Genomic DNA, 23726 nt, shown 5'->3' with positions numbered 1-23726 from the left:
AATAAATAATTGCCCGAAATCGCTTTCTTCCAATCATTCGATTAGATGGAATGACCTGCCGAATCTTTGAATATGAATATAGTTAAGTTCTTATCATCCCAAAGTTAATTTTATACAAGGAAATAAATACAACCTACATTTGTGTATATCTCGATAAAGTCTCTTAGAATAAACATACAAAAAGTATTTAAACAATAGTATTTTTATCAAGCGGGTAACTAGTACTAAGTAATAAAACATTACTTAAAGGTATTCTTTATTTTGCCAAGTAAATTCCTTGCGACTAGATTACAATCTTTCCAATTAATTATTTTACGCCTATTTTTAGGGTTTATGAGGGTCTCATAGGTTTGTTGATAACGAGTGAGTCAAAAACGATTTTCATTGAGTAGAGGTAAATTATTTGAATGGGCCTCATATACTCAAGATTCCAATCGTTCAACTTAGGCTAAGATTGTGCAAAGTATATCTCATAAAATAAAAAATGTTTGATGATAATTTAAGGGTACGAAACGGTTTTAAAATGTACTGATATTAAAGATTGAACTGCGTTTGATAGTTCTATTTGATTTCATCACAAAAAGGAATACGTGATGATAATTTGCAAAGTAATTTCAATTAGCAGTGTTTGATAATAAAAGTCGCCATTATTTGCTTTGTGGTAATCATAGTTAGCCTCAATTTATTTCATATAAGCTCGTTTACGACCAAACATTATGGATATGCGCTATAAACTTAACTATCCTAAATGGGAGCTCACATAAAAACGTTTTGGGATATGTTATTTCTTAAAGATATTTATTGTTTATTAACCAATTCGGGTGAACAAAGTAATGACCTTTTCGGCATCGAATAGAGATTCTTCAACAGTATTGAGTAGAAATGCAAATATAAATAAAATTTCTGCGTCCAGTTGAACTGTAAAGCGCTCAGATTAACAATTGTGGTTCAGTGCGTTGGACATTCGACCCGCGGCTTAGTTGGCCACGTAGATCTCGAACTCCTTGTAGGCCAGCTCCTCGCCGCCGTACGGAATGTAGCAGCATCCGTGGGAGGGCTGCACCTTGCCCACGGTGATGGTTCCGTCGTGGGTGGCGCGTCCGATGAAGAGCGGCTCGCCCTCGGCGGTCTCGCCGGCGGGCACGGCGTTGGGCGGGATGTCTCCGGCCTCCACGGGCACCCACTGACCTCCACCGGCGCAGAGCACCTCGTATTCGCCATGTCCATGTTCGCCGCCTCCCCAGGCCACGTAGGTCACGCCGTGGGAGGGATGCAGCTTGCCGGGAATGAGGTCGCCTTCGTGGCGGGCACGGGCGATGTACAGCTGCTCGTTGCTGTCGAATCCTCCCTCCAGGGCGTTGGGGGGAACCTCTCCGTTGGCGGCGGGCACCCAGCATCCAGGTCCGCTTCCGGTGGGAGCAGCAAAGCCAATGGCTGGCGCCGAAGGAGCGGCATCTGCGGAAGAACAATGGGATGAGTCAGCAATAAAATTTGTAATAAAATTAGTCTATTAGAAAAAAGCTAATCTGCTGTTTAAGGTGTTTACCTAACCAATCCATAATTAGTATATTTGAAAAGTATTTTGGGAATTTACTTTATAAATATTTTATTCTAATCACCTTATACTGGGAGTATAATAAAGTTTATAATGGCGTAACAATGACATAATATTAGTGAGTAGTTCATCTTAAATATCTCCAAAGCTCAATATATTATCAAAACCTTTTTTTTTTTAAACCTTAAATATTTTATCTTGTCGTTAAAAATATTCTATGAAAAATATGTAAGACCCATAATAAAGATACTAGTAATTTGAGTTAGCTCAGCTGCCCTTGGTAGCCAGACAATGGATTCCATAGAGCAAGCATAGGACAATACACCTCGTAAACACTTACGATGGGTAAACTAATCAGAGAGGGCAAACACCTGTGCCATTGTTCTGACCTCAATAGAGCTATAACTAGGGTGTAGACTCACCATCCAGCAGCCAGGATCCGCTGGCGCCCCATCCCGTGCAGATGCCGACGAAGTTCACCGGGAACAGGCTTCCGGCATCGTAGGAGAGGAAGGCGGCGGCGTCTCCCTCACGACCCACGGTGATGACGTTGTCGTACCAACGTATCCAGAAACCACGGAACTCTCCGGCGTCCAGGATGCCGGGAGTGGGCACCTCAGCGACCTCGGGCTTCTGGCGGTCCTTGCGGATCACCGACTTGGTGTTCTCCCATCCTCCAAGGAAGATCTCGAAGATGGGGCCATTCTCCTCGGGGGCGGGTGTGAGGGCCAAGTGGGCGTCCTTGGGAGAACGCACCTTGAAGGTGAACACTCCTCCGCTGGCCGGGAAGAATTGGTACTCCAACTTGTCGGGGGTGTTGATTTCTGCAAAGAAGACGAGAAAGAGGAGATTAGTCTACATTTTTGTGGATAAACTGTACAGTAGCGTTTTGGAGGCAACTGTACCTAGATCTTAATGGGATGGAAAAGTTTTGAGGTTTGATTTATCAACCTCAAAAATCTCCGGCAAGTGCCAGGAAGAATGTTGTCATAGAAAACGCTTGAACTGGAAAGAATTTGTTGCTATTTATATGTTTGTAGATACATATCTCAAATTTTAGCGTCTGTTTTTGTTTCCCCTTGTTGATTAGCGCCATTCGCATGATGTCATTTGGATCGCCATTCGTTCTTTGCTACAAAACATTCTAGCTAATTCCACTCAAGCTCAGTTTCGAGTTCTGAGCCGGCTCTACGGGGCCTCCAACGACAAACATTCAGAGGTATGTAAGGTTGTGCTTTGGTTTTTGATAGATAGCACGAAATGTTTCCCAAGCAACATTATACCGCATGACATCATGGAAGGTGCATCGCATCTCCCGTCTGACCCTCGGTTCACCCTAGCCGAATTCTTATTGATTATTGCCAGAGTTCAAGGCGTAACCCAGTGACTCATAGCAGATGGTACACATTTTCGGCACATCAAGAAATTAATGGGTCGAAAGTAACACTAAAAAGCCAGTATCGCGTATTCCCGTTAATTGAATCTGGACGATCACAAGGTGAAAGTTGCATATATTTTCCACTGGTAAACACCCAGCATAGATGAAGAATTTATATATTTTATTTACTTTTGATTTTCGATTCTAGAAATCCGTTGACACGATTTCATTTTGGTCGTGGGCCAAAAGTTTCGTTCGCCTGAGTCTCCCTGTGCTGAGATTCACCCAATTATCCGTTCCATTATCCAACTGCTCTAGGCACTCCACCCACTTGGGAACTCACCGATGGGCATGGCTGCTGCTGTTACTCCACGATGTTCGCTTACTGAGATTCTGATTCAAACTGCCGCAGCGGAGCCCAAATACCGGCGAGGTAAGCGCTGCCAGAAAACAGAGGCAGTGCGAGAATGAAAGCTCGACTAGCTTGGGCTCTCTGGCTAAATTGGGGATCGTTGGCGGTCTAGAAAGTAGTCGACTGTACCAGCTCGAATGGGGAACATGCCATGCCATATTACCATAATGTTGTACTGTTCTTCGTCATGATTTATCTTATAGAATAAATCTTGGAAAGAAAATATTAAAAATGCTAACGTGATTCATTCAGAAATTAACATATATTTATTATTTATTTTCTTTTTTTTTGATTATTCTTTTTTATTATTCTCTTTTATTATTCTCTTTTATTATTCTCTTCTATTATATTATTATTAAAAACTAAAAGCAGAATCAATTTAACAAGTTATATATAACATTTATCAAAAGAGTGTCTTAACTTCGGTAAAACTATTGTACCTTGCCCAACTAGTTTTACTCAGGGGACGCCTCTGACTCAGTTTTTCAAAAGCTGCTGCTGATGTCATCAAGACTATACGGAAGCTTTTTAGTGCTCTGAGAAAGGGCATGACAATTTTTCATATCAGCTGCCAGTGAACTTACATCGTAATGTTAATTAGATAATCAGTTCAAAATCTATAGATGTATTATATAATATATTTAAAACTTTGTGTTCATTTCTTAATCGTTTTAACAAAACATTTTTTGGAAACTTTCCCAAGTATAGACTTGTAAATAAATGTTTGTATTGGGATAATATTATTTCCAGATTTAAAAAAATGTTTAAGCAGAGTAGAAAATAAATACAAGTTATATTTCAGTAACTAAATTTATTAAATTTAAATTTCATAAAATAAGAAGTATCACTTTTAATTTTTCGGTAAAAAATATATCTTAACTTTCCTCTGACCTAGGGTAGCTTCTATTCGATGCCACTTCTTTATTGGCTCAGTGTTTATGCTTTGGCGCTGTTGTCGTCACTTATTTTGGCGTCATGTGCCGGTTTTATTTTGTGTTGTCACATGGCCAACCAAACCAGGGCATCGAAAGCCACTGCCAATGATTTCACCGCAGAGGTCTAGAATGGTTGATGCTGATATAATGATTTGGACCACAATAAATAATTTCCATTCGATCATTATTTATTTATGGCGCAAAGTAGTACTTCATAGTTGAATACCCTATGGTAGCATACTTTTAGGGCGCCACATAAATAGGTTTCACATTCTGTTCCAACATTTTAAAGCTATGCTCTCTTTTATCCATCCTGCGGCGAGGGTTTATCTTTCCTTACGTCACAACTGCTTTGTTCTTGGGTGCTTGGGCTCTCAATGTCAGTCGGTTTTCTTTCGTCTCGCCGGTTGGTCGCACTTTTTTTCATTTAATTGCAAAACGTGCATGCGCAGAACCTCCCCCAAGAACGGCAATTGTGTGAAATAAACAAATTGTTATTTGCGTTCACAGAAACTAGTGGCCGTGCCAAATTGTCTTGTGATAAGAGCGGATCAATTGCTCACGCCGTGCCACTGGGGGTATTTATATCGGAGACACCTGAACACACAGCCAAACATACTACTTCGCACAGCGGCAGACGAGTAAACAAACAATACTTTGCTTATAAAGGGTTTATTTTTTTGCTAGCTTTGGCGTTAACATATCATTTCACCAGGGAGCCTAATGTGTCAGTCTGTTTGTTGGGGTACTACATGGCTTCCAGGAAGGGGAATACATAGGAACGTAATGTGTTCTTTTCATCGGACATTATTCACTTAAAGTCGATTAGGCTGTAACGCTTTAAGGTTTCGACATACTTAGGACCTGCAATTATTAGGAATGACACCAGACATATAGAGCAATAGATTCTTGACAGTGGTCTAAAAACATTCGGAAATTCTATATTATTATTTCATATCTTGAAACTACTATCTCGAGTATACATTAAAAACAAAATAGGTTTGATGACAACTTCCTTATCATATAGGGAAACCCGTCATATACGATGAGTTACGTGAAGTTCCTAAAGTATCCATAAGTGAACCTTTGCGATAAAGCAACCTCAAAATAATTCATCGTCTTATATCTAATCTTCAAGATAACTTTTAAGCTGACTGCACTTTTCCCATCGACGAGCCCCCTGCGCAGATAAGAGCCAGTTAACTCTGTTTACACTTTCCCATTTAGTTTTATTGTCCAGTTTGCGTAACATTGTGACCTCTGGAATGCTGAACCATCAGCAGGCTTGCCATTCAATTGAGAGTTATTTTCATTCGTTAGGCAGTGCCAAAGTGGAATAAATTAATTCGATTTAATTAACATTTCCGCAGTCGACTTATGCGACATTTCCAGAGACAAGTGTAAATCTGGACGAGTTCACTCAATTGGATCCAATTGGATGGGTCTCAGTACCAGCCTCCGACCACTAAACATTCTCGAAACATTCTGTCAACGGCCAATTGAGCTTTAAGTGGCCTAGGGCAATCAACTTGGCATTAACCCCAGATGGAATGGACTGCTTTGTGGTTTTAAGATAATACACACGATCAGAAATGTCTTAAAATTATATAAAAAGCATATTTACCTCTCAAGTTTTTCAAACATTTTATGTTATGGTTCATAAGTGAATTAAAATTATTCTTCTCGAGCTTTCTTTAAAAAGGATTTTGTTTTTCCTAGTCATAAAGGGTTAACTAGAGATGCAGATGAAATCTCTTAGTTGACGAAAGGAAAAGTGAAAAAACGCGAGCGACGATAACGTCAGAAAGACTTATCGCGCATACGCCCTGTGGAACCACGTGAAAGATGAATAGTTCTTATGAAATCGTTCGACCCAAAACAAATCAGCTGAAAACATAAAAATAAACGGAAACGGATGTGTGTGTGTGTGTGTGTGTGCTTGACGAGCCCCCATACCTATGAACTTTGCTCGTGCTCATTTGTGTGTGTTAAGTTTGCTTATCTGAGAAATGTCAAAAAACCCGTTTGACTTCGCTCTCTCGATCTAAAAATCGGCCCAAAGGAAAAAATACGATCGTGATCGGCCACTTGTTCCCATTGATTCGACTTCGGAACGCTTTGATATTTATATTTAGCTTGTGAGTGATGGAACTCCCGCTCGATAATGGAGTTTTAGCTTGTTGTTCCGATAAGTAATGCTTATCTTTTGTCTCTCCTGTGCTTTTCGTATGCAGGTGTATGCATGTGTGTGAGTGTGTTCGAGTGGTTGCCCAAAGGTCACAGACGAAGGTCGTTGGTATTTCGAGATGAAAACGTGCTGTTGTTTGGGCGAAACTTGGCAGTCTCGATAGGTAGAGACTCTAGACTGGCATAATTTTCGGAACCGGTTTGTCTGGCGGCAAAAAAAGGGAGGCAGTACAGTTACATATCAGACGAATTGGCAAGGGCACCTTGGAAGCGGTTCAAAAATGCGACAAACATATCCATTAAGCGAATCTATGTTAGGTTCCTAAACATTTTGTTTTGCTCTGTCGCCGTTTTTGCTGTCAACACGTCACTTTTAAAGTGCAATTGCAAATTGCATTAGGGTTGCAAAAGGGGGGTGCGAAAAAGACAGGTGAGAGGGGTGAGAAAGCGTGGACAAAGTTCGCAATGTGAGGAAGTGTGCGTGCAGAGAGAGCGCGAGAGAAACGTACCGGTTGACGCACGGCACACACTCTCGCACACCAAAAACGATCTGGTCGAATTGCCTCTCCCAAATGCCAGTGCCACTGTGTGCGTGTAGCAGACTTTTATCTCAGCAAGAGAAACCAGCAACAAGCATGCGGTTCGCTCTCGCAAGCACGTTCGCCAACAGCTGTCACTCTACACTGACAGAAATAAACAATGGACACGATAAAACTTTATTGTAGGCTCAGCGAATATACAACTCAGATCCGAACTTTTTCCACAATGTGTAGCCTACTTTCTGGGTTGTTAAAAGACAGTCCCTTCGGTCAGGGCGGTTTTAAACTTATTAAGTACAAAAAAACGTTTTCGTACCTGTTGTTTGCATACATTTCTTGGAAAACTGTATCATATTATGCTTCATTTGTTTTCAATATTCTTATGATTCAATGTTTGTGAAATCGAATCTTCAAAAAGAAAATATCTCTTTTTAAAAAAATTTGTTATTAAATTGAAATGAATCAACGAGGTTTGGAAAACTGTTTCAAAACAGTGATGTTCGTTTTCAGAATTCTTATGAAACTTCATAAAAAAATAATATTTTAATGTCTGTGAAATTGAAATCTTAAAAAAGGAAAAAAAATATATAAAATACAAATGAATCAAGGGTGTCTGGAAAACTGTATCATAATAGGATTTGTTTGTTTTCAGAACTCCCATGATTCAATGTTTGTAAACATAAAAAAAATAATATCTCGTATTAAGTACACAGCAATTTTAATTCCCTTAATTTAGCAGGACTAAAAATGAAAATTTTTATAGTTAATTTCCAGTCTCTTTATTATATATATATAAATTATTTTATCTTATATCTCAATAAAAATTATTGTCTAGACAAAATTCGCTGACTATCTTGACTTTTGACTGAAATATTGGATGTATCGCAATACTTTTGCACCCTAGTCCTAGCAGTGTACATCTCGCCGATAAATACAATCCGGTCGCTCTTGTGAGGTTGTTATCCAAGTTTTGGATGTGAGAACGTCAGAGCGGAAAAGCGCGAAATTCGCAGAGCGAAAACTATTTAATAACCGTAGGTTGCACGGCCGTGATTAGTCTCGTGGCGCTGATCGAAGGCGAAAGAACAGACCGACGGTGGACGGAGAACGGAAGTGATCGATCCGAGTGATAAATGCAAACAACGCACATCGAAGTGATAAACAAGTGGCGAACATAAACAAAATCGCTTCAGTTACGCTGAAATCCGCGCTATCCTTACGCAAACTAGCGAGAATCTCAGACTATCGGGCGACAGCTGGAATCAACCTTCTCTGTCGCAACATGGCCACTCCAGTGAATCCCTCGAGCAACCACAAAATGAACGGAAACGGGTGAGTTTGCCTTAGAAGATGTGATCTATGGCGATTGCCTGGGGGATTGCATGCATTGCATAAGTCTGCATAAGTGTGCACTGCACTTGCCAAGCGAAGACATCTGTTGTCTAGATGCCCGCTTTCACTTTTCTGCCCGCCAGATATCTGGCAAATGTCTCGCCAGAGTGCCAAAACCATATATATAGCCGCGTATAGTAAATAGTTTTATTTTAGACACCGCTATTTGCGATTCCGTGCCAATGCCACTGTTTTAGTCGGTTTTGTTTTCTTTTATCTCGTCTCACGCACGCTTACGTTCGCAAATCAGCCGGCGAGCCACAATATCGTTTTGTTTTATCACCACAGTGTTTCTGCAATTAGTATTAGTGGATTTTTCCACCAGATCTACTATAATTATGTCATGTGCAATATTTATTGTTATTTTGCTTAGAAAATCATTATTATCAAAGCGTGAAATATAGAGAAGAACTACTGACCCTCTTGAGGTATCCCTACACGGAGAAAACTAGACAAAGCTGTGGGTTAAAAAACGGGACTGAAATATTGTTGTTCCTCAAGATGATTAAAACGTTCTATTTTACTTTTTAAAATCGTTTCACCCTATATTTGCACCCAAAACTTTGAATTTTAAGGCATCATTATCTTTGCGTAGCGTTATTGCTCTTTATTTTTGCTGTCTATCAATTACCCTTTTTATAGTCATTGAGTTTATCATTCTTGATAATCATATCAATTTGATTTTTTAAGATAAAATCAACTCAACATTTCTAATCAAACAAGAAAATAAAACTTCATTAAAGTAGAACATTGAACCTATCAAATGCAAGCCTTGAAATAATAAGAAAGGGTGTATTCGTATTTTGAGGTTGGCTTACCAATTTTTTTTTTTAATTATCTTATTTACTTAATAATTACAATTATCAAAAAAGTTTCCATAAAAAGGTTTTCTCAATGTAAATCTTTTTACCGGAGTGCTAATTTCAGCTTATAATAAAATGCAACTTATTGATAAACACTTTAATAAATATTATAAGGGTGTACAAACTCCGCCTTTTAATTAGCGCTTTCGTTAATTTTTGCTTTTGTTTTGCTTTCGCTGTGTGTTCACAAGTGTCGCGGGCAAAAAATGTAAATACTCGTATTCCCCTATCGTTAGTATTAAGTTACCGGAATCGTAACTATAAATATTCAGAAATTCAGGGGAATGCAGAAACACTTTTAAGAAAATGGTAAACTTATTTTATTTCGTGTCAAAAGCTAAATATCTGTAGGCATTGTAGAGTAGTGTAATTAGCAGCTAAATACTTCTATAAGTAGGACCAGTAGTTGAGCACGTGGGTCGTCACAAGTCACATACGAAATTGTTCAGGGGAACCTGTGGAATGTAGAGGGCGAGAACTGCAACAGGTCTCGACTGGATACACTTAGAAAAACGCAACAAAATGGTGACTGGCAGTAGTTTGAACCGCAACCCAAGGCCAAACTTACCGCTACAAGAATTCGGAACATTACAATGTGTTATCAGTTCCCCGTGCTCGCTTATCAGTATAACGAGCCCCTCCTTTTGATAGTGGTTTCTATCCGTCAGCTGCTAATCCCTCGTTCATGGCATACTTTCGGGCGAACAAAAAGGCATTGCATACTTTTAGGTGAGCGTTTTTAGAACGTGTGTAACTATCGATTAAATGATTCCTAATGTAGAATTAAAACTTTGTTAACGTTCTATGTTTACTATATACTAAGGAGTGGATTACTTAGAAGGAAGGAAGGTATTTATGTTTGAGAGGTAAGAGTAGGAATGCGAAGGATCTATACCAGATCCTTTTGGGTGCACATTACAATAATAATGTATTGTCCTATATAAATACAACTAAAAAACCTTTTTAATCTTCTTTTAATGTATTTATATAATAATTTTTATATATTATAAAATAAAATATATTATATATATTTTACATTCGTTACTATTTAAAACACACAGGTATTGGCTTACACTCAAAATTACCCAGTTTATATTCTTCTACGTTTTTAAACTGTATTATCGTCATTTATCTTTTAAGAACTAAATATTATAGAACCCTTAAATACTGGCTTACATTCGAAATGACCTAGTTTATCTTATTCTACGTTATTAAACTGAAATAGGGAGGAGCATTGTTTGTTGTATTGTCAAATAAATTCAAACAAAGTGGGGAAATAAATCATGATATACATTTAAAATTAGATCAGCCTCAGTGTGATTCCGCTCTGGAAACGACTTGTCTGTACCAGATACTGTCATAAATAATAAGCAATTTTAGAAATTCTGTCCATTTGGGTTTCACAAAAAACCGCAGCGCTTTCAATTATTCAAAGTGCACATATAAGAGCTATACTAGATAGAGATTAATATTTATGGATTGCGTTCACATGCAGTCCGATGCGAAGCAAATGTAACTGGGAATTACTCAATGTATCTTAGCATTCATTGTTTGTCACGAACTCTGTTCGGATCATTATGGATATTAAGTTTTCCGTTTATCGCCAACTTTCGATTGGTCGTAGCTCGTTGGTGTGTCCACGGCGTATACGTAATATGGAACAGGCTAACCCGTTAAGATCTAATTGCAACCAGCTGTTGCGGTCACGCTTCCAGATCTCTCAGAGAGCTCGCGCCAGAATACGCCAGTCCAGCTAAATTGCTAATTAATCCATTATCAGCCACTTTTCTTATCAGCCCCGACAATAACAGACAGTCTGACAAGGCGTCACTTTGAGAAAGATCCCCTATAGTACAGTTTGCATTCGGAACCGCCTATATTCACATCTTGATATGCAAGTCATCAAGTGTCTGTCCCGATTTTCCCACTTCCAGGGTCACCATTGTTCTTTGAAAAAATTAAATCGAATTGCGATTAGGAGATGCACCAATCATCACAGGGTCAGGTGAGGCAAGTTTGTCTGAAACCGATTAAAGGGCCCCAGTAGGCCTCAGTAGATAGTTGAAGTTTACTTATATACGAGTCGCCTGATTTTGACTGACCCCAACCGCAAACTGCACGGTTTTAGTCACCCTTCACATGGATTGTAATTTCTAAGAGTTTGCAAATTCTGTAAAGTTTGTTTCCTTTGAATAATTATTCATGGGGAGCTTATTTCCACTAGCTCATGTTGTTTTATTCAATTAGTCAGAATGTCGTCAAATAATGGAATTGATGCTTTAGTTCCTAAATAATACCCGCCTCCTGCGTAAATTTAATTATTCACATCCCATTGTGTCATTAAATTTTAAAATTCTTAAAGTTCACTGACTACGTAGTAGGAAACCACTATCAATAAAATTACATGAGGCAACAACATAGTCATTCAGCATATAAATATAGTCATTCAGAAAAACTATCATTTAGTTATTGCCAATCATGAGTCAATTCTAATAATTCGTTTTCAACAAGATAGAAGAATTTTTGATTCGTTCTCCTTTAAAGAGCCAATTTCCTGCCTATCTTATTAATGAATAATCTCCCTCCCAAATCGGAATGATTTATATTCCTAATTGCCAGCGATCATAAGTTAGTGATACACAACAGGGCCTTAAATACCACGTCAATTCGCTTTAGAGTGATTCTATCTTATCGCCCTATTTTTAAGATTTCAGAAGAGAGCTCAAGGAAATCGGCGCTAAGTATTTACAATTTCCTTGCCTGGCCCAATAACAAAAAAGATTCCATTATAATACAAGTAATGCAAACAAGTGCTCTACCAATTGCATAACTCCCTTCTGCTGGCTGTCAATCAATAAATCTTATTTACGCATCAATAAATATTATCTATCAGCCTTTGCAACCAAGAGGGGCAAGCACGGGCAAACAATTCCAAGCAATTATCAACTGAGATGGCTTCTTCCCTGCGAGGGAGCACTTGGTAACTCTGTTCTGGTCGGATCTCTGTGAAAATCTTATTTAAATTTAAATCTCCGCCTCTGGGCTTGGGGCAGTCGGATCGTTGCCTTCAAGCGCTCAACATCGGCGAGGTGCTTTTGAGCAGCGTTTTGATTAGAACCGAGAGTACCTATATATAATCCGGGCGTATATACAGTCAGTAATCAGGTGCACAACAGAGATAGTGGCCGAGCTATAAAAACTCTTACTCAGCTCAGCGAATTGCCAATAATAAAAGTGTGTGAAATGCGAAAACAAACTGGAACCTAATTTGAAAATGCAAAAATAATAAATACAATTGTAATTTAGTGAATTTCAATTGGCATGGAACTCCCAAGCCGCTGAAAAAACAACAGAAACCGCGAGCTAAATTACAAAAGCAATTAAATTATAATTTTCAATACAAATTGTTGCGGCTGCTGACATTTTCCCTGATATTTTCCGATACCCGCTGATATTTTCCCTGAGCTTCATCGTGTCGCGTTGTTTTTACTCACCGACTTGCGGTGTCAGTGATCTGTGGTCCCCGGGCACTTAACATTTAAATGGACGGGCTGACAGAGATCTCGCACTGAATATAAAAGATAAATGCTTGACTTGTATTTTTACGAGTCTCGTTTTTCTACTGCCAAATTTAAAGCAGATGGCATCCCAAATATAATTAATAAAATATATATTCTATAAAAATTTGATCCAGACGGAGTTAAAGACGCACTTGTTGCTGCCAAACCTGTTCAATCTTATCGAGCGAAATCAAAATCAATTCTGTATCTTTCCTTGGTTGTACTTGTAGAATCTGACATTACAGAAGGAATCAGTTGTTTATCAGTATCCCTGAACTTGTGAAAAATCAAGTTCGGTTGCACACTTATAAGGTGTGTGAAAATGGTTCTTTGAGCTGAAGAGCTTACAGCCGATAATGAACCTGCAATGTCACAGTAACTCAAGAGAAAACCCCGTCGTGAAGGTATTACTTCAAGATCTATTTTGAACGTTAATGCAATAAGTAATCCCATTGATAGCGAGCAATCTTTAAGATTAAGTTCAATGCCTTGGATCTTTTGAGTAATCGATAAGCCCTAATTGTCCACTCAAGATGGCAGATTAAGGCTCAAGTGGAGTATTATGTTACTAGGTCAAAGAGTTCTTATTAAAATACGAATCAGATCTCATGTCCCTGATTAAAAATCCTTCTGCTCAACTGAAAAGTTAAGTACTCGTGTCGCGAGAGTATAATTTTATACAACGCTTTTTTGCCGCCGAGTGCAAACCTTTTTACAATTCAATAACCTTTCGAAGGTCTCTGTATCGGCATTTGAACCGTTAATCAAAGCAGTACGCACAAAATCTTAACTTGTTTTAGATTCAGCCTGGTGCAGGCTTCTTAATGACATTTCCAGTTTTTGTGCGAGTTTCTTCGTGTTCCTCTCGGTTCTAAAAATGTCAGGCCGAGCGTATCAGGTATTTGTTTGAAATTTTCGGCTCAGCCATCAAACGGACCGTGCTTTATTATAGCTAGTTGAGCGATTAACTTAAGCGGCAATTATACGAACGCGTTGAATGGCCCACATAGTGATTAATATTGTCCTTGAATGTTTTTGGCAGAACTCTGCCTCAGAGCTGGGTTCAAAAATCGGAATCCAGAGAGTTTTGGGCGTTGTGTTCGAACAAAGACGTCACCTGAGGCACTTATCGCTTCCACCGGTGACGACAATGACGATTATAATAGAGATCTATATAAACGGTGTATATAGTCGCTGTCGAGCATAATAACCCAGTTGAATGGTGAGAGTGTAAACGCCCGTTCAATGGGCTTACTTATTTTGTTCACGCGCCTTAAAATGCGGATTAAACAATAGTTATGCCACAATGATGTGGTCTGATCTCTTGATGCATTTTTATGATTTATATGGAATTTAGGCAGGAATTGTCTGATTTCGTGCTATGCGGAATCGGAAGTTCCCCCGGCCAGGGGAGTTCAAAACAAGAAACAATAATGTTTCGAATTCGATTGTTAACTACATATTTGGAAATGCTCGGCACGTAGCTCGGCTGTTTGCCTACTATTTGTCATCCACGGTTATATGAAGTACTGTCAAAAAAATACCCGTAAATTCAATATTTATTTAGTATGTAGAATTTGATCAAAGCGGAAAGAACTAAAGTTAAGTAAAGCTTGTCTGAAGTGCTGCAGTGCGCCAGACAATCTATGATCTAACTGCTATCGACCTGAGAAGTTTAACTTTAAACGCTGAATAGCTTCGCTAATGGAATCATAAATGTTAGCAGCTGGTGACGTGCCAAATCAATGATCTAGTCGCACCTGCTAGAACCCGCTGTCGTCACAGAGGGCACAACAATGGGGTTCTCGGGGTATCGTTCTCTTTCAGGTTCCCATTGCCGTAAGGCTCGGTTTAAATTGCACAATTGTTCCGTTTATTCGGATTCCCTTTGTTTCCCAAGCCTTAGATGCTTTAACTCGGGTTATATCAGCGGCCTGCGATGATACCTTGTAAAAGTAATTCATCATACACTTAATGTTTTATAAGATGCACAATGTGCATTGCACATGTTGTGCAATCTATCGCTTAAGCAGATTGTTTATTTCTGGTATCAAAAAAAGATAGATCCCAAACCCTCTTTCTGCGCCTTAAACTTCCCCTTGTTATTATATGACCATCTGTTAATCTCTCGAAAGCAATCCTTGTTCAGCGAATCAGTTCAATTAAGACTCGTTAGGGTCCACACTACGATGAGCTTGTGCGAAACGGCGCAGTTCCGGTCCATTATTTGGGGCCAGACACGTGTCACCAACACATAATCCACTCTAATTTTAGACTTGGATACGTATGATAAACTGGAACTTGATGGATATAAATAAATCGCAGGCGAATGTCACTTTTCTTCGGTGACCTCAAATGCGAAATTCCCTGCTAATATGCAAATCACTGTGCTTTCAGGCTACAGCCATTGAATTTCTGGATACTTGGTGGCTTAAATTCGTAGAGAATTTGGCACACTTCTTATCATACGTGACCTCAAATCTCAAGTTCCGTGTGAATATGCAAATCACTGTGATAGCAGGCAATAAATTTCTGGATAATCGGTGCTTAAATTGCCAGACAATTTAGCGCGCTTTTCTTATCCTAACTGGAGCACTGCCCATTAGCATTAAAACTAGGCCTAAAATCACCGAAAACCCCTCTTATCTGTAGCACCTTGGCATTACAGTGGTACCTTCTCGGCCAAAACAAGGCAAATGTTGCTATTGAAATGCATTTTCATATAGTATAATATGCGGGTGATATAGTTATGGAATTAAACACTTCAAGGCTCAGCAGCATGAATATGCATCCAAAACTTAGCCATTTGCAAAAACCCAGTCGAATGCCCTTTGCCATGGGGGAGACTCTGTGTAATTAAGCCAGGCAGTTAGAACTGAGATACGAACCGTAGGAGATGAATGACTATGTGTTCACGAGACCTGTGAGCAGGTGAACCCGACAAATACGTATGTGGCCACTTTGACGGTTTTAAAAATAGACGGAACGCGCCCCCAAAGCGCGACCGTCGATCGAGCGACCCAGCCGAGCAAGCCACCAGCCCCACTCCGCCCCATCGGATTCGATGACTTGGTGGGCTCCAGATATCACCTTGCCCCGCCCGACGAGCGTTCGCTTGCCGATCGCTCGTCGGCGCACTCTCCGACGTATTCGTAGATTAATTTAGTTTTATAAAAACGGAATCGAGCGGAACAATTAGAAGTATTCTTGCGCTGACTGGCGCTGGTTGTGCTTGTGCCTCAGACCGAACTCGCCTTCAGGGATCGCGGGCATATCCTTCGCGAACGCGAAAAGAAATACCTCAGCAACGCAGCACTTTGTATTGTTATCCAGGCAGATTGAAAAGAGTCTCTTCATTAGCCGCGATTTAGTGTAAAGGATGTCCACGTTGTATACCGTCGCCCTGCTCCTGGTGAGCTGGAGTTGCCTGGCTGCTCTCGGCCAGGCAAAGTCCTTCGGCTTTGATCTCAGCACCGACAATGACAATGCCATTGCCAGCTACGAGGATATCGATGACAAATTCCCAAGTTGGTAAGTTTTCCCAAGACTTCCGGACTCTGATCGCCGATCGCTGTGTGCCAGCCAGTTTTCAGCTTGAGTGCTTTCCTTTCCCAGTGCCACAAACGTGACGTGTTGGTTATTCGTGCATTAGCTTTGGCCGTATCTGATCAGCAGATACAGATACGATACTTCGATGCTTTAGACAGGTGTTCACTTAGCCAGCACCACCTGGATACTCGGGCTGGAGCGGTTTTATATCCATTTAACCCGTGAATTATTTGCACTAATTAGTGCCGTCAGAGTGTATATTATACTGTGTAGGAACCGACGATTTTATGCTCGGGCTTACGTAAGCCTCATCCGGGATTTTCGGCGCTGGTTGGGCAATCGAAATGTGAATCGAAGAAATTTTAAATAAAGAACCTCCCTTGGAGCTACTAAATTTAGAAAGTGGAGTGCACACGCCTTTTATAAATTTATATTTTTTTAAAAGATAACATAAAGAAAGCAGTATGGAGTACTTAATTACATATATCATTTACAGGAGATTTTTAGCTGAGCCTATTGAATATTTCCATTCCATAAAATTATTAAGTATATTTGTTTTTTATTTTCCAGTGAAATCTACTGCACGGGCAACCTATTGCACACAATCCAAACGGCCAACCCCAAACTGTTTGCCGACTCCAAGACGTTTGTAGACATGAAACTGAATAATTCACCCGATAAGACCCTGGCGGACTTTGAAGCCATGATGCAGGCCAAAAATCAGACGCCCACCAGTGAAGATCTCAAGAAGTTTGTGGATGTAAGTATAGAATCGAAGGTAGACCCACCAGCAGGAAATGATGAGCATCCGGCGTATTGCAGGAGTACTTCAGTCCCAAGGGCACCGAGCTGGAGGCGTGGACGCCCACGGATTGGAAGGAGAACCCCAGCTTCCTCGATCTAATCTCTGACCCAGACCTAAAGCAGTGGGGCGCAGAGCTGAATAACATTTGGAAGATTCTGGGTCGCAAAATGAAGGATGAGGTATCCAAGAATCCCGAGTACTACTCGATCATCCCCGTGCCCAATCCGGTGATCATTCCTGGCGGTCGCTTCATTGAGTTCTACTACTGGGACTCCTACTGGATCATCCGGGGACTGCTCTACAGCCAGATGTACACCACCGCCCGCGGCATGATTGAGAACTTCCTGTCCATTGTGAATCGGTTCGGTTTCATCCCGAACGGCGGACGAGTTTACTACCACGGTCGCTCCCAGCCGCCACTTCTTACTGGCATGGTCAAGTCGTACGTGGACTTTACCAACGATGACAAGTTCGCCATCGATGCCCTGGACACATTGGAGCACGAGTTCGAGTTCTTCACGAACAATCACAGTGTCACGGTGAAGAATCACACCCTGTGCGTCTACCGCGACTCGTCCGAGGGTCCGCGACCAGAGTCCTACCGGGAGGATGTGGAGACGGGCGAGGAGTTCGCCACTCAGGAGGAGAAGGAGCTCCATTGGAGTGAGCTCAAGGCGGCGGCCGAGTCGGGCATGGACTTTAGCTCCCGGTGGTTCATCTCCAAGGACGGCACAAACGACGGAAATCTCACAAGTCTGTCCACCACTTCCATTGTGCCCGTCGACCTGAATGCCCTGCTCTACTGGAACGCCAAGTTGATAGCCGAGTTCCACTCGAAAGCTGGCAACACCAAGAAGGTGACCGAGTACGAGACCAAGGCCGAGAAGATCCTTCAGGTGAGAGCCAAATAAAAACCCCTTCCTTAAAATGGGAAGTTTACTTTAAGGATGCAATTCTGTACGAAAATCTGGCATGATTTATATCTATACATTCCATATTCATTGTTTAGAGTTCTACTTTTTATTTTTTACCACTCCTTGATCATGCTGTGGAAGATGGTATAGGTTATTCATTACAGTTCAGACTGGGAAGCGCCTATGAGTAAAGAACTTTCGTTTATTCTCAAAAATCAGTACACTCATTGTAACCATACTAGCCCCTCAAGTCATACATAAGTCATCCTAGGAAGCACTTACAATCTTTAAATATTGAAATATTTCTCATGATGGTGACTAACCGTAGTATAAATCCGGTTTACATTACTCCTCGCTTGCAGGGCATCAACGAGGTGCTGTGGAACGAGGAGGCCGGTGTGTGGCTGGACTACGACATGAAGAACGAGAAGCCGCGCGACTACTTCGTGCCCACCAATCTCTCACCGCTGTGGGTCAAGGCCTACAACATTTCCGAGTCCGAGAAGATCTCGGCTTCCGTTATGGCCTACATCGAGCGGAACAAGCTGGACACATTCCCGGGCGGAGTACCCAACACGTTGAGCTACACCAATGAGCAGTGGGATGCGCCCAATGTGTGGGCTCCGATGCAGTACATCCTGGTCGAGGGCCTGAACAACCTGAACACCCCCGAGGCCAAGAACATGTCCATGAAGTGGGCCACCAAGTGGGTCAAATCAAACTTTAAGGCTTTTAGCAAGGACAGGCACATGTACGAGAAGGTGAGTTCAGATCGATGTGCAGAGTGTTTTAAAATCTTATCTTTTCTCAAGAAGAGAATTCTAATTTCTATACATACCAGACCATGTAAATTCATCGAATATTCTTAAAGATGCATAACGTTTTAAATATACCAGAATTTGGTATATTACTTTAATATTGAAAAATATCAGATATTTTTTCTTAAGACATATCATAATTTGCTGTTTACCATTTCAGTACAACGCCGATCAGTTCGGAGTCGGAGGCGGCGGTGGCGAGTACGAGGTGCAGACGGGCTTCGGATGGTCCAACGGGGTGATCATCGAGTGGCTCAGCAAGCACGGGCGCGACATTTCCACCGGGGCGGCCGGCGGAGGCGGCGCAGCAGGTGAAGAGCAGCAGTAGAATGAATCTGCAGCCAGGCCAGAACGCAATCCATCAGACCCATCGTCAGCATCATCACAGGCTCAAAGCCAAAGCTTTTTCTCGACAAAATTTGTATTTAAATACTTGTACATTACATAAGCATCCATCCAGAAGCGCTCATCAACTGCTCATCGCTAGGCTAAGAAAATGCTCTCTCTTTCTGCGCAATATCTATACAATATCTATACAAGCCTATACGCTGTCTATAACCTATGTCTGTACCGCGAACCATCGACATCCCGAGCCAAGCACTACGAACCACAGCACTACGACCACAGTCACAGCACCGCCAGGAATCAGGATCTCTGTACTGTCCATGTTGTCCTTGTATTCCACGTCCAGTCCACGCCTCACATCCGTGTGACTTGTCCCAAATTCAAGCAAAAATCGAACAGAACATTAAGTGTCTCAAAGCAGGCAAAGCACCGCGATGAGGATTCACGAGTAAGTGTCCAATTGGGTCATTCTATTTGGTTGGTTTGTGTTTGTGAATGTCAAGTCCTTGTTTAGTGTAACCACCACCCAGCACCAAATCCAGACCACACTACCCTTAACAGACTGATCCATGGAATTTGTGCTCGAAATACGTATACCCCTTGTAAAGTATCACCGCCTACCAAAACCTTACCACATAATCAATCCTGGGCTACCGGCTACAAAATACCAGCCACATATCCTGGCTTACTAACTAAAAAATCTTAGCCGCTTATGCTATCCTGGCTTATCTAGCATGCCTATACGCGAAGCTTCAAGGAAACTGACCTTATTTAACCGCTGAAAAATGGTACAAAGCCAACCCAAATCTATCAGTTTCCTTTGCTTTAAGTTTTGCCTATACATTTTATACCCTTCTGATCTGAGTATTACTTCCCCCATCCAGCTACCCGAGTGATGAGCGTTGTGGGCGTGGCAGCGGCGACCGTAGTAGCTCTGATAGCAGGCCGTTTTCTATGGTGAGGTAAGCGGAATCAGATCGGAATCTGCCCCCGGAGACAGGCTAATTGGCATTTAATTTCTCTATCTCTTCCGCAGACACTGTGTGCCAAAACAACCCGTAATTGCTTCCCAAGTAATGTGATTCCCCGTGTGTGTGCGTAGTGTCTGTTGTTGTTTGTTGAATGCGGAGATTGCAGTATTAGATTATCATTATTTGGTAGTTGAAGTGAGAGTTGTACATACTGAATTTATATGGGCATGCCCGACATTGTTATTACTTTTAATACCTAGCGAATACCTATACCAATCCTAGCTCCTCGCAACCAAATGAAGACACAAATACAATTGTTAACAATAATTTACAAACTATTTGCGTAGTATTTTTGAATAAACAAGAACACAAAATACATGTTGCATGACTTGTCCTTAGACACACAGTTTATTTAATGGATCTTTCTATTGCAGGCAAAGTTGGTTCAAGTAAGGATGTGCGGCGACAAACAACAAACATTATTTGTTTTTTATTTGTATATTTGCTTTGAGTTCAATTCAATTATGAAAACTTACCTACGACAAAAGCTAACATAGACAACTGATCGCTTACGTTATATAGAGCACACAGAAGGTACGGCTTAAACGAAATTAGACATTGGCCATGGGAAAGTGGAAATGACATGCGGCGCAGTGCGGCATTGGAAAGGTTTGACCTCGAATCGTAATCGTTTTATGTGTACCGGAGCACAGAACTAGAGCAATAGAGTTTAAGGGGAGATACCAACTAATCGTAATCGTAGTTCACACATAACACACATTAACCTGGGCTTGGAGCCCGGCCGCCTAGTTGGACTGCTGCTGCTGCTGCTGGCCTTGCTGCTGCTGCTGCGGCGGCTGGCCCTGACTGAAGTAGGGAGCGGTGTTCGGCGTGAGCAGCGTGTGACAGATATCACAGACTCGGGTCACTCGCTTCCGGGGTCCCGATGGCACCGTTTTCGTTAGACACTTATCGCAGTAGATGTGGCCGCAGTGCCGGCAATGGATCTTGCGCACCATGACCGTGAAATAGGCGTTGCACGTGGGGCAGTTGTTCACGTCGTCGTCGTCCTGCCAGCGCACCTCCGTATCGGCATGCCGCAGCTCCTCCAACGACATCTGTGGCATTACAACAGAATACATTGTAAATATTTAAGTAAATAAAGCATATTTTTATATCACACTCACCTGCAGAGTTTGAGATAGTTTGACGAAATCCTTTTGAACCGTCTCCATGGTAGACAGCTCTTCCTGTAGCGTTTTAATCTTCGTCTTGTATTCCGAGTTTGTCTTAGCGTACTTTTCCTGGAAAGTTATCTGTTAATTGCCAAGCATACTTTAATAACTAATAGTATCGACTTACATTGGCCTCTTGCAGTTCAATGATCTGCACGCGACACTCGGACAACTGCTTATTGAGCTCAGCCTCTTTGCGCTCGAGTTGGGTTTTGGTCGTCTCGTGTGCCTGCACCGTAACCAAGTGCTCCGTCACCCGGTCCCTGGAAGTTAAGATCAAACATAAGTCACGGCTATTCACTCAACAGAGGCGGAAACATACTGCAGCGACTTAATATCTAGTTGCATCTTGCGCTTGATGGCGCGCCGCTCGTTGTTGCTCTCCTCCAGCTGGGCCCGCAAGATCTGAATCTCATCCTCGGTGCTGGTGCACTTTTGGCGCTCGTACTCGCTGCTCACGCGAGCCTGGATCAGCTCGCTTTGCTGCCGTAGCATAAGCTCCTGGAGCTCGACGACCGTGTTTGGCAGGTTGATATACTGGTTGTCGATCTCCTCGGAGGTGGCCAAATAGCGCCCGGACAGGAAGTCGTTGTCGGCCTGCAACGTCTCCAGCTGCTTGTTGACCCGCTCCCGGTCGTCGGTGACGCGCTGGATCTGCTTTATGACCTCGTCCTTGGTCTCGAGAAACTTTTGCTGCATGTCCAGTAGTCGCTGCTCGTTGGTTCTGGCCTGGTCGCGCAGACTTTGTACTTCGCTTTTGTGGGCCTCCCGCTTCTCCTGCCACTGGTCCTCCAAATCCTTGCGCAGCGCCGCCTCCCTGGCCAGGGTCTCCCGGGATTCCACCAGCTGCTTTTGCAGCAAATCCACCTGCTTCTGTTGCTTGCTTATGTGTGCATTGAGCTCATCGACTTTTTTCTCTGCCGAGCTGCAGGACTCGCAGGTACTCTCAGCCACATCCATGGACGTGGACTTGTGCAGAGCGGATTCTTCGGTAGCTGACTTTGCCTGCAGCTGCTCGTCCTGTTCTCGCAGCTTCACCTTCAAGGCCTTCATCTCCTCCTGGAGCTGCTCCACGATGGAGTGCATCATCTCTACCTCCTCGGAAGCCTGAAAAACAATAGTTTATTACACCAGTGGAAGATCGGGTTCAGCAACTTACGAATTGCTTGCCATTGCCCTTGCTTAATGCCCGTGGGTCCTCCTCCAGCTGAAAGCTGCTATTCAGCGAGTCAGTGCCCAGCTTACGCACGGAGCCCAGCGTCTTCTTGACCTGATTCAGAACCTGGGGCGCTATGCCGCCGGATGACTCAGACTGCGGTGGATGCTGATGACTCTGCGTCTGCGTTTGCTGGTACTTGGCTAGCTCTAGCCTGAGGTGCTCCAGTTCGCTCTTGTAGTGGGCAGACTCCTCGATGGTGTCCTGGACCAGCTGCTGCAGCGAGGAGATCTCCTCCTGCGCCTTAATGTCCTTCAGCTGCAGATCGTTCTGGGACTTGAGGTCCGCCACCACGCACTTGGTCTTCAGCTCGTCCAGCTCCGCCTGCAGCTGGCGGCGCTCCAGCTGGCTCTGGCTGACCTCTGCCTCCTTCTGCATGTAGAGCTCCCGCATCTTGGCCCGCTGCGTGTTGAACTCGTTCTGCATTTTGCGCATCTCATTCTGCAAGTGACTGAGCTTGAGCTGGCTGGTCGCGTCATCCTCGCCTGTTGATGGGGCTTTCTGTTAGCTTCCAGCAGTTCCTCGCACCCTGAGCGCCTCTCTTACCATTGGCCAGGTCCGTGGAGTCTCTGGCCTCCGTCCTGGTCTCGTTTTCCTCCATGTTCTATGTTGATGGCCAATTTTATAGTTTCTATGTACATATGTAAGCGCAGCAATTAGAACACTTTAGGGCGCTTCGCAACACTGGTTTCCGTACACGAATGGAAATATCGATAGTCAGTGGCGCGAAATAAACACTTTTTATTTAAAAAACGTTTTGTTTCAGATTTGGCCGAAGAAGCCAAAGTAATTTATATAAGAGTCTAGCACTGAACATATAATCAGCTTAAATTTTCTATCAGTATTATTATTATTATCTCCTTAAGGAATTAACAAAAGTAGAAATTTAAAAACATTTTTAAGGTTAAACAAAATATGATGGCGTTATCACTGATCTAGACTCTAGATTTTAGAAGTATCGAAAACATTCTACCTAGCAAATGTAATATTTTGGAAAATCTTCATAAGTAATTTTAAATAATTCGGGTTAAACTTACTAATAATTCAAAAAA

At 42.1% G+C, this 23726-nt stretch overlaps 3 protein-coding genes and 1 long non-coding RNA gene across 11 annotated transcripts; 2 read left to right on the top strand and 2 right to left on the bottom strand.

Moving 5' to 3' along the window:
- Positions 1 to 777: 777 nt before the first annotated feature.
- LOC108023032 (C3 and PZP-like alpha-2-macroglobulin domain-containing protein 8) lies at positions 778 to 3439 on the bottom strand. The gene is made up of 3 exons (XM_017092271.2): positions 3277 to 3439; positions 1978 to 2379; positions 778 to 1455 (listed from the first exon to the last, which is right to left on the bottom strand). Exons 1-3 carry the CDS (start codon positions 3284 to 3286, stop codon positions 977 to 979), a joined length of 891 nt encoding a protein of 296 aa, XP_016947760.1. The 5' UTR covers positions 3287 to 3439; the 3' UTR covers positions 778 to 976.
- On the top strand, positions 2386 to 3294 carry LOC127011006 (uncharacterized). The gene is made up of 3 exons (XR_007764001.1): positions 2386 to 2774; positions 2921 to 3079; positions 3142 to 3294. It is a non-coding gene; the product is annotated as an uncharacterized LOC127011006 (long non-coding RNA).
- A 4434-nt stretch (positions 3440 to 7873) lies between the features above and the next one.
- On the top strand, positions 7874 to 21405 carry LOC108022583 (trehalase). Of its 8 annotated transcripts, none has more exons than XM_017091607.3 (8): positions 12317 to 12414; positions 16182 to 16352; positions 16941 to 17130; positions 17193 to 18071; positions 18452 to 18850; positions 19068 to 19218; positions 20137 to 20209; positions 20658 to 21405. In XM_017091607.3, exons 2-8 carry the CDS (start codon positions 16201 to 16203, stop codon positions 20674 to 20676), a joined length of 1863 nt encoding a protein of 620 aa, XP_016947096.1. In that variant the 5' UTR covers positions 12317 to 12414; positions 16182 to 16200; the 3' UTR covers positions 20677 to 21405. The 8 variants fall into 8 exon arrangements, 6 of the variants coding, with proteins under 6 accessions (XP_016947098.1, XP_016947096.1, XP_043948450.1 ...); XM_044092515.2 differs by having other exon boundaries at positions 12323 to 12414; positions 16155 to 16352; XM_044092516.2 differs by having other exon boundaries at positions 12337 to 12495.
- On the bottom strand, positions 20703 to 23350 carry LOC108022582 (rab GTPase-binding effector protein 1). Its single transcript, XM_017091605.3, has 6 exons — positions 23221 to 23350; positions 22618 to 23159; positions 21781 to 22565; positions 21586 to 21721; positions 21411 to 21527; positions 20703 to 21341 (listed from the first exon to the last, which is right to left on the bottom strand). The coding sequence occupies exons 1-6, from the start codon at positions 23273 to 23275 to the stop codon at positions 21030 to 21032; spliced, it is 1947 nt and encodes a 648-aa protein (XP_016947094.1). The 5' UTR covers positions 23276 to 23350; the 3' UTR covers positions 20703 to 21029.
- Positions 23351 to 23726: the final 376 nt, after the last annotated feature.

This window comes from Drosophila biarmipes, chromosome 2R (assembly GCF_025231255.1).
Source record: "Drosophila biarmipes strain raj3 chromosome 2R, RU_DBia_V1.1, whole genome shotgun sequence".
Classification (NCBI taxonomy): Eukaryota; Metazoa; Arthropoda; class Insecta; order Diptera; family Drosophilidae; genus Drosophila; species Drosophila biarmipes.
Note: the sequence above shows the minus strand (reverse complement) of the source record. Positions and strands in the feature narration are given on the sequence as shown.